This window comes from Colletotrichum siamense, assembly GCF_013390195.1.
Source record: "Colletotrichum siamense strain Cg363 chromosome Unknown KSG_Cg363_contig08, whole genome shotgun sequence".
Lineage (NCBI taxonomy): Eukaryota > Fungi > Ascomycota > Sordariomycetes > Glomerellales > Glomerellaceae > Colletotrichum > Colletotrichum siamense.
Window position 1 is genome coordinate 1911430 of NW_023501021.1, and position 10087 is coordinate 1921516.

The window sequence follows — 10087 nt, forward strand, 5'->3', positions numbered from 1 at the left end:
GCTCTGGCTCATCACCCATGCTTGTGTGAAGCTGGTTCACTCGCGAAGAAGGCTGGTTCATTTCTTTCCATCAGCATTCAGTACAAGGGCGTTATTTGTTGTCATTCTGAACCTTGAGGAAGCCTCTAGTAGTGACGGCCAAAAGCCGATTTCTAATAAGCTGTGCGGGATTCGCGCCAGGAAAGAAGTCTACTCTCCCATTTGAGCTAGTCGAATCATCTAAATCAGAGCGGAAGAAAGTTTCTTGTGTGGAAGTATGAATTGTGTAACTGTTATCTTGTAAAGAGTTAACGGTCCCTTCCCCCGTGCTATGTGCAAGTTCGCATGTCCACACCTACGTGTGCCCGTCTCCTAGCAACCTCTCGATTCCTCATGATCGTAATTCGTGAAACTTGTGCCCAAGCCGTTGCCCCTCTCATAACTTCGTGAGCTCATTAATATGAAAGGCCCATACCAACATGACCAAAACCACGCTACCATCCATCCCGCACAAGACCGACCCTCCGATCTCTGTCAATGCCCAGCTGCTTCCCCTCCACTCCTAGCAGCATCTTCTCCTCGACAAAAGCAGGATCGCTCCTCCTAAACTTCTCCTTCATATCCTTCACCGACGGCCGTGTTGCTACGGGCAAAGGATCGTCCGGCCACAGTATCCGCTGGACTTCCTCATCGCTCATCCTCTCGGTCGTCAAGTCGCCGCAGGTCATAGACCTCTGATGGAAAGGCGCCGGCGCACTCGGGAAAGGCGGCGCCGAGGCCGCGGCCTTCCGCACCTTCTCCATCTCGTCCACCCGGACCCCGAGGACCTCTACCCCCCTGACCAACTCATCCACCTCGTCCTCCATGTCCAGCCCTCCGAAGCCCAGCACCAGATCATCAACCCCATCACGTTCTCGTGCGCGTCCGTCGACGACCGTCGCAGCCTCTGCCTCGGCTTCAGCCTCCCGTTCCAACTTCAGTAGGTCCCCTTCTCCCTTCATCGCCTTCTGCTCTCCGCCTCCAATAACATCCATACTAGTCAGCTTCATCAACGTCTTCCTCCGATGCGCCTTGACAAATCTCCTCATCAACAACCCTTCGTTCTCCTTGAACACCCGATAAAACGCCCTGTCAGCCAAAGCGGCAGCATGTAAGTCGTCCACACTCTCCATCCCCCTTAGGATCCTTAACCTCACATCATCCGTGACACCAGACTGACCCCTCGCCTCCTCCGCCTCCCGATCTTCCTCCACCCGCCTCAGCTCCTCGGGCCTCTTCACCTCCCCAACCACCTTCAGCCCTCTCTGCAGAACCGCCTGCACCTCACCGGATCGATGCCTACTCAATCCCCATCCGTGGGCCCGTCCACTGACCTCAAACAATGTCAGCCCAGAGACACTGTTATACACATCGCTGACAGCGGCCCTCAGCCTTGATGCCGGGTCACACAGACCTCCCCGATGAATAGCCTGCGGCGGGCTCTCAATGGTCCTCAGCAACTCGACGAGCTCCGCCAGACTTCTGTCCGGCCGCTTCGCATCCCCAAGAACACTCTCCTTTATGACCGTCTCCAAAAGCCCAAGCTCGCCAAACACAAGCATCAACCACCCAAGGTTCATCGCGTCACACGCCTGACTGCCCCTGGGACACCTCGTCCGCCCCCTCAACGCCGCCGAACCCCTCCACCCATCACCGTCCACGCCTCCCTTCAACCCCCCGTTCTCCTCCTCGCCGCCTCCTCCTCCAGGCCCTCTCAAGTACTCCCTCAAAGCCTCCCTACACACCCCCTCAACCTGTCCCATCTTCACCTCCCTCACCCCCCAAACCCTCTCCTTCACCCTCTCAGGCCACCTCTTCGCCCTCAACTCCTCCTCACTCCTCAAATTCAACACCGTCGTCTTGCTCATCCGCGCAAACAGCTGCCGGAACCCAAACACAAAACTAACCACCAGCATCCCGTCCGGCATCTCCTCGCTGCCCATGTGGATCCACCGCGGCAGCCACCGGTGCTCGACCACCAGCTCCAGCGGGCTCGTACACCGGTACCGCAGGCACGCCTCCGCCACCGCCACGAACCGCGCGAAGCTCACCTCCCGCGGCACCGCCTCGTTGCGCATGTGCGCCGCCGCAAGCAGAATCCCCAGCGCCCCCTCCTCGTCCCGCTCCGCCTGCGGCATCCGGTACAGCCGCGCCACGCTCCCGTCCCCGCACACGAATCCCTCCGTCGGCGGCAGCGGCGGCAGCTCCCCCTCCAGGTCCGCGTCGTCCTTGCCCCAGCCCGGGCCGACCTCCAACCGCCTCCGCCCCGTGAACATCCTCTCAAAGATGGGCGACGTCTCCGCCAGCATCGCGCTCGACACCCGGAACCGCCTCACCTCCCCGCCGCTGTTGAACTCCAGCACAGCGTCCCCGGCCGCCGAGATCACCACCTCCTCCACCTCTCCCGCCCTCCCGTCATCGAACCCGCAGCCGGCCTCCCCGCTCTGCAACACCCTCGCAATCTCAATAGCCTCCTTCTCCATGCGGTCCAGGTTCCGAAACCGCACGTCGTACTTCGCCCTCGAAAACCCGCCGCCGCCGCCGCCGTCAATCCTCGCCCTCCGCATCTCCTGAATCGCAGACGCCCGAAAGTCAACGTCCCTAAACAACGACTCCGTCATCTCCGCCGTGGCCCCGGGCTCGTGGCTCCGATACGTCGCCGCCAGCGACGCCCGCAGCGCGCCCATCACCGCCTCCATGCACGCCTTCCAGTCCCGGATCGCAGCCAGACATGCCTCGCGGCTCGGCGCCGCCTCCATATGCTCCTCCCCCTCATCCGGCTCCACGTTCCAAGACAGAGCCAGATTCCTCCTGCTGAGCGGTGACCGCGGATCGACAACCGCCCGGTCCGCAGACGACGACGTCCGCCGCCGCCGGCGCCGCAACAAAGACCGGCAGAGCTCCGCGTGCTCCTTGACCTTGGCGTACTCCCTAAACGCGGCATCGCACCCCCTCTCGTCGAGCGTCGAGCCGACACATCGTGTGAGCTCCTGGATCTGTCTCCAATTGGCCTTCAACTCGGCGACAGTAATCCCAGAGTCGGAGGCGGCGTGAGCGTGGTCGTCGTCGTCGTCGTTGCCGAGGTGTGGTGAGCGCGCCCCATTAAACGAAGCCTCATTGACCGACCCGCTGGAAGCACTGCTGTGGCTGCGGTAGTGCTGCTGGTGCCCTGCGGAAGCCATCGCCGACACGAAATCTTGATGAGAGGAAATGCTGCGCAGTCGGGGGTCGAAATCATCGAGAAAACGATGGTGGGGGTTGCTGGTCTTTAGCGGTCTGCCGTTCTACTTGGTAGCTCCCCTCATCCCCGGGACTAAGCACCGGACTCTAGCGCATCCTTCCGGCGCGGTCTAATCACACACGTGCTCCCTCTCTTTCTCTCTCTGTGTCTGGGAGAAAAAGTGGAAATGAGGAGTCAAGCTCGCTGCTCTTACTTCTCGATTTTTGATTTTGGTTTTGAGAAACTTTTCGTTTTTTTCTTCTTCATTGAATTAAGTCCTTCTATTTTGGTGAACGTTAATGACTCTGAACAAGAGACAACTTGTCTTAATAACCTTCGAGCTATCCACAGCTATCCTGCCATTGGACATTTCTCGATATTCAAACACCAAAATTCAATAATCCATTCAATCCAATCTCTTGTAACCTGACCATCCGCCAAAGAACACTATCCTAAATCCCATCTTCGTCAAACAAACACATCCTCGGCCACACAAACCACTGCATCCCAAGGGAACGGCTCCCACTCGGCTTCCAACACCAGACAGTCGCAGCGAAACAGACGGACATCAGATTGTGTTTCATGGACTGCAGCCGACAGCGCGCTCCCGCCTCCTGGGCCGCCAGGCACCTGCTGCCGAAAATACGAGACGTTTTGGGGGCCGTCGGATCTGGCTGTGTCAAGCAGGGATCGGTCACCGAGCACACACAGTACGGCACATAAGGTATCGATCTGTACAGGGCCAGCCGGTGTAAGGCTGAGGATGGGACCTGGGGAAACACGTCCGGATGACGTAATTTCGAGACCGACTGGCAGGTGCGCCCTGAGCTCTTTGGGAGAGTACAAACGACACGGCACCAACCACCTCGTGATGGCTTCGTGTGCTTCTTTTGTGGGACCTTAATCTTGATTCGACGTCAAGAATACGAGGCACTGATGAAGATCTGCCGCATGAGTCGCCCCCTGCTGGTGCCCTACAGAAATCCTCGTGGTGGCTTTTTCAAATCATGTCTTTTAACGCTTCCCGTCTATCTGCTTACACTGACACTAGTCGTTGATATCTTTTTCCGCCCCTATAATGCGGCCATGCTGGATTTTTCTCCATTCTGCCCCTTTCTGGGAGACATGAGCTCAGCCTTCCCCCGTCGGGTATTTGCGACAGTCTCCAGCCGTCTGGGGACACACAGCATTCGTACTATCCACGTCCACCCCCCTCTTCTCTTGCATCTTCTTCATGTACCTTTCCACCCAATGGTATGACTCTGTGACAAAAAGAAACTTGATAACGCATGCCTGAACCGTAACCCATACCGAAGACCGTTGCCGCAGATGCAATGAGACAAATAATCAGACCCGCCACCCAGGTATAACGCGAAAGACCCCCCTGCAACCTTTTTATCGGTGAAAATGACGACTGAGCCATAGTAATACGACTTTTGACGCTCGATCAAGCACTGCACAATCCCTAGAGATGCACTGGCCCGCTGATATCCGTAACTTTTGCTGGTTCCGTTCCGCTCGTCCTCGATGATCGTAGTCGCCATCAGGCCTGTCCCGGTGCTGATGATCGAGGCTGCGGAAGGCGCTTTTTACAGCACCTCTCCATCCTCGCGGCTCGTTCAACGCAGCCGTTGCCTGTTGACACTTCCACTGGCCTTTCTGCCAGGGAACATTCCCTCAATCCAGAACAGTCGTGTCCAACGCGTCCATGACCAAGGTCGCCGAGTGAGCTCCTCCTGACTTTCAGACCATATCCAACGAAGCAATGCTTGCTTTTTTCGTCACCCATTGGCTTCCCACGACAATGTTTGCTCGTGAGCTGCCAGCTTATCCATTTCTTTAGCCACCCTTACGATCTGCGTCATGCTTGGGCGGCAGCTCGCTGGAGACAAATCCGTTGCCTTGGTTCTTCCCATCGCCCTTTTTTCGACCCTTGGTAGCTTTTTGCCATCCTCCGTCGTGACCATGACCATCGTTCTTGCCGCCGCGATGGCCGTTCTCCCGGTTGCCGTTTGTTCTTGCGGGCTGACCCGATTGGCGCTGCGCGTTTGACGACTGAGACTTTGACGATTGCGTCGATTGACTTTGCTTGGCCTCCTTCACAACCTGACCCTTGTCTTTGTGAGCCGGCAGGGTCGACTCTGCGTGGCCACTCTGCAGATCACCCTTCACTTGGAAGTCGCCTTTCCTCACGACTGTCGGAGAAGGCGAACGTGTCTCGTTGATGGGTGAGAGATGTTGAGCATCAATGCTAAGTTGATGGCCGTTCATCCTGTTCTCCCTGGTCGCCAGATCGAGCGGTGCTATCACCCCACTTTGCTGCCGCATAGCCCTTCGCTGCAGGGAAATTTGGTTTCCGACGGGAACCTCCGGCGACGCCTGAGCTTGCTGTGACCACCCATACTGATTCATTAAGGCGATTCTGTCGCGAAACGAAGGGTCGTCGACAGGTCGAGGCGCTGAAGCAGGCGAGGCCGTGGCAGCAGTGTTGCTGATCGATGAGGGTGTGGTCGTGCCGTTGACAATCACTGGGGGACGCTCTGAAATAGGTGTCTTCACAGGCTCAGACCGAAACGAAGACTGACCATCAACCTGGTCCGTAGTAAAACCGCTAATTCCTAAGCCTTGAGCTTGGAGTGGGGTTTCCTGAGACGATCTAGATGAGTCTTCGGCCGGCGTCGCATCGGGTACTGGGGCTGACTGGAAGGGAGTAGAGCTCGTGCGTAGAGAAGAGCCCGTCCCGTTGACCACCAACGGTCTTGCTGCTGTCCGTCCATTAGCGATGGGAGGAGTTGATGACTGCCCGTTCACGGCTGACGTGCTCGTTGAAAAGGTTCGAGCATGGCCCAAAGGGGATGGTGAGCGTGACGTTCTTCGCATCCGGCGGTCCAATATGGTCTGCGGGACTTCAGTCGAAAGTCTTCGGCGCCCTTGACTTGGCTGTGAAAGTTCCCCCAAGGCAAGTGTATTGGGAGCACCTTGAGAGCGGGCTGGACTGGATGCTTCTGAAACATAGTAGCCCAAGTACGCAGCTCCATCGTCGGAGTTTGGTGAGTTGCTTGCAGGCCGTTGAGGCGCCTCGTCGTAATCAGCGTCGTCAGGGATGAAGCTCGGGATCGGAACTCCATTGGCCTGGCGGGGCGGATGCGAGCTTCCATTCGTTGGCGTGCTGGAGCCGGGGTAGCCTTGCGCCTGTTGTCCTGCTGGGCCAGACCGCGAAGCTGGCTGCGATTGAGACCTCAGCGAGCTTCCCGACGTCGAGTTGCCGGATTCCGTTGTCACTGAAGACCTTTGCAATCCTCGACGGTACTCCGGTGTCGCCGTGGTTGTTGCAGGTGAGGATGGGTACGTGAATCCAGACTGGTTGTAGTAGGTAGCGGGGAAGGGAACACCACCATACATGCTGTACCACTCAGGAGCAGCGATGGGAGCACTCAGGGGAGGGTTGTCGAACGAATTGGTCCTAGATCGCTCGGAGCCCTGCTGCGAGTTTGCGTTGGAGCTTTGCATTCTCTGTGCAGCATGCATTTGCGCAGCCATCTGGGCTTGTACTTGCTGGTATACCTGGGACTGGCTGTAGAGCTGGATGCGAAGGTTATTTTCCTGCTGTAATTGGGCGGCCATGGCTGCACTCACAAGCGCGGGGTACTGAAGCTGGTGAGCTGACGGCTGTTGTGTGAACCAGGCGAGCTCCTGCGGTGTGACTGCTACTTGCGGCATGTACATTGTGTTAGTATCATAGGCAACGCTCGACGACGCTCTCCGGTTGGAGTTTCCGTTGCGGTGGAAGTTGTTAGAATGACGACCGCCCCGGTAGTTGCCGCGGCCACCTCCTCTGCCAGAATGCTGCTGCGAAGAACTGCGAATCATGACCGGACGCGAAGTCTGCGCGGGCCTTTGGAAAGTTGGCGGCTCCTCCTTGGGGTAAACGTACTGCTCGCAACACTCATCCAGTTTGGCTTCCGAGATCAGATCAAATGCTCGTCGCAACTCGAGATGAAGGCCGCGGAAAGAGTATTCATCTGCAGTGTTGCCCAAGTTGCGAACAGTGTTGAATGGTTCCTCCACACACAGGAAGTTGTTCAGACCAATATGCCATCCCTTCTCCTGTTTCGACACTTTCCTACCAAGGCGGACCGAGATGGCATTCTTCTCGTAGTCGAACTCGTGCGCATAAAACCTGAAGAATTGAAACAAAAGGTCACCCAAAGAAGATTTGTTCTTGTCGCCAAACCCACGAAGCTTGTCGAGGTCATCGGCAAACGCGCTCTCCGGCCCACCCTTCTTAGGGAGCCTTTGGTGTTGTCGCTGGTGCAGTGACGGAAGGACTGGCGGGTCGCGGAGTTGCAGGAATCCGATGATCAGGCAAATCCACGTGTAGGAACTGAGTGTGCCGCCGAAGGCTATTTCGATCAGTAGGTGCGCATTGAAGCAGTAGCAGACAAGTCATACCAGCGTCATTCACGATCCTCTTCCGTGTCCAGTACTTGACAATCATCGCCAGTGGCCTCACTCGTGGGTCGATCTCGACGTAAGTGCGCACCATTCGCGTGTTCTCCAAGGCCAGAGTGTTGTTCACGTTCATGTCGCATGCGAGGCCGAGTTCGGGGTCCCAGATTTTGACAATCGGGACTTTCGCGGCGGAAATACAGACTACCTTCTCCATGCCCTCTGCAGAGACGATTAGAAATGACTGGGGAATCATGGACGAAGTAGCTTACTCTTTGCGAGGAGGTTCGCAATCATGCAAACGCCCTCCATCTCCTTCCATGGTGTCGTGATGCAAATGTCGACTGCATCCGGGTCAGTGTTGAGGCCTGAATGGGTGTGAGTGGAAATAAGAAGAAATGTACGAACCATCGGAGTCATCGGAGCAAAGCAGGTTACCCGACGAACCAAAGAGATTGACGCGGATGTCATTTCCCGGCCACTCCTCGTTGAAGATTTTCTCCAATTTGACGACAAGCTTTTTGCGGTTCTCCTCGACCTTCTCAGTCGGTATTAACCTGTCGTAGAGCTCGCGCATATCTGTGGTCAACTTCCTTTCTTCATCTTCCGACAGCTTGCTCTTGATTTTCTCAAGGTTCGTCTTTTCAAGCTTGTCGCTCCCTAAACTATAGGGCATTCTCCTTCTCGAGTTTACCTGCGCCGTCTCATATTGGCAACCGCCCAAACGAGGAGGGAGAGGTCGTAATGAGGGAAGATTGCTATTCGTTTCGGAGTAAGCAGAGCGGGGTGAGTGGTTATTTGTTGCGGTAGGCGATGGCTCGCGCGACTCGAACGAGAAGTTCCTAGCATGTTGTTGAGGCGTGGAGGGCATCGAGTTGGAGTGGGATTGGCCATTGGTAGGGCGCGCCCCAGGGCGAGCGGGCAGAGGATGCGAAAGCTCCGGCTGAGATGGCTGCTGCATCTTGGGCGGAGCGTCCTTGCCTGTTATGACAGCACGATCGCCTTTGTCTTTGCTCTGCACAACTCTATTCCCATGGCCTCCTTGGGTGCCTTTTGTTGCGGGTTGGTCCTTGTTCGACACCTTGGAGGAGGATCGAGAACGGGGGGCCGCCTGAATGTGAGGAGCCGCCACTGTCGCCTGAGGAAGCGGTTGTGGTTGTTGCAAGCCGCCTCCTCGTCCCGGAGAGACGAGATTGGTGTAGTGCAGCAACTGCGCTTGGTAGACAGATGCTTGCTGAGGGAAAAGAAGGGGCCAGAAATCGACCTGGGCGGGGACGCGGGACGAGGCGTCGACGAAGTGGCAAGGGTTCAGCGTTGCGCTACTCGAGGATATCGCAGGCTGGTGTAGCCAAGGACTTGACGGATAAGTATGCTTCGATTCTGCGGTTGTCGCCCGACTTTCCATGGAGCGAGTCCTGGCTCAGCTTCCGTGACGAGGGCGAGTCGGCGGTGGCAGAAGCGGAAGCAGGGCGTCGGAAATTCGATCAAGACGTCGTGTCAACCGAGTCGTCGGGAGCGGATTGGGGCGAGAGTAGGTACAGGGCGAGGTAGCGAGGGTGGCGGGTGGTCAAGACACAGTCGAGGAGGTAGACACGGCTCAGCGTGGTCGAATCTCGCTCCAGTGGTGGCAGACGAGGGGGTGGAAGGTTGAGAGTTTCGGGGTTTGGGCAAATGTGGCTGGCACAAGTAGAATGCTGCTAGCGGCGTGCAAAGGAGTCGACAGTAGGCATTAATATGTGCGGGGGACGGTGTATTCGACTCGACAAAGTTGTGTGGTGTTTTGTTGGAGAGGAAGGACTCTTCGCGGTGCGGCGGGTGGTCCTCTGAAGAGGAAGAGAGAGAATGTCGTCGGTGGAAGGAGGCGAAAGGATGGGTGTGGAGTTTAGATCGGGGACGTTGGCCCAAAAGCGACAGGACTGGACGGGGGGTGCCTCGGGCAGTGGACCACGAAATAACGATGGGGGGAAAGGGTCTAAAGGGGGTGCACCGCGAGCCGACACGGTCTGCTGCTGCTGCTGTTGCTGCTCGCTCTGCCGCGCTGATCTTCAGTCTCCCACGTCCTCTTGTTCTAGGGGGCGATACGAGGCGGAGTTGCTGGTCTGTCGAGGGCACGAGTAGCAACAGGAAAAGAGGATGCAAGAGTGAGGCCGAATTTCAGAAAAGTGAGAGAACTGAATGATGTTCCCGGAAGAGAGAAGAGAGGTGGAAGGGGAGCGTTTCGTTTGGGGGTGCAAGGAAGGTGCATAGAGAGAGACACAGAGAGACACTCTCAGCATGCAATGCCTACTAGTACGCAGTACCTGCGCAGTCTGGTAAGGTCATGTACCTCATGGACAAGTAGCTGGGGCTTTGGGGGTGTGGTGGATGTACCTTCACCTCGTCACCACCGGGGGGGAGGGG

At 57.0% G+C, this 10087-nt stretch overlaps 2 protein-coding genes across 2 annotated transcripts; both read right to left on the reverse strand.

Moving 5' to 3' along the window:
* Window positions 1–473: 473 nt before the first annotated feature.
* CGCS363_v012112 (uncharacterized protein) lies at window positions 474–3200 on the reverse strand (the record flags this gene model as incomplete). Its single annotated transcript, XM_036643961.1, has 1 exon — window positions 474–3200. The coding sequence occupies one exon, from the start codon at window positions 3198–3200 to the stop codon at window positions 474–476; it is 2727 nt and encodes a 908-aa protein (XP_036490892.1).
* Window positions 3201–5077: 1877 nt separating this feature from the next.
* Window positions 5078–9092, reverse strand: cid13 (Poly(A) RNA polymerase cid13; the record flags this gene model as incomplete). The annotated part of the gene is made up of 6 exons (XM_036643962.1): window positions 5078–6003; window positions 6050–6136; window positions 6217–7641; window positions 7691–7909; window positions 7960–8031; window positions 8096–9092. 6 exons carry the CDS (start codon window positions 9090–9092, stop codon window positions 5078–5080), a joined length of 3726 nt encoding a protein of 1241 aa, XP_036490891.1.
* Between the last annotated feature and the right edge of the window lie 995 nt (window positions 9093–10087).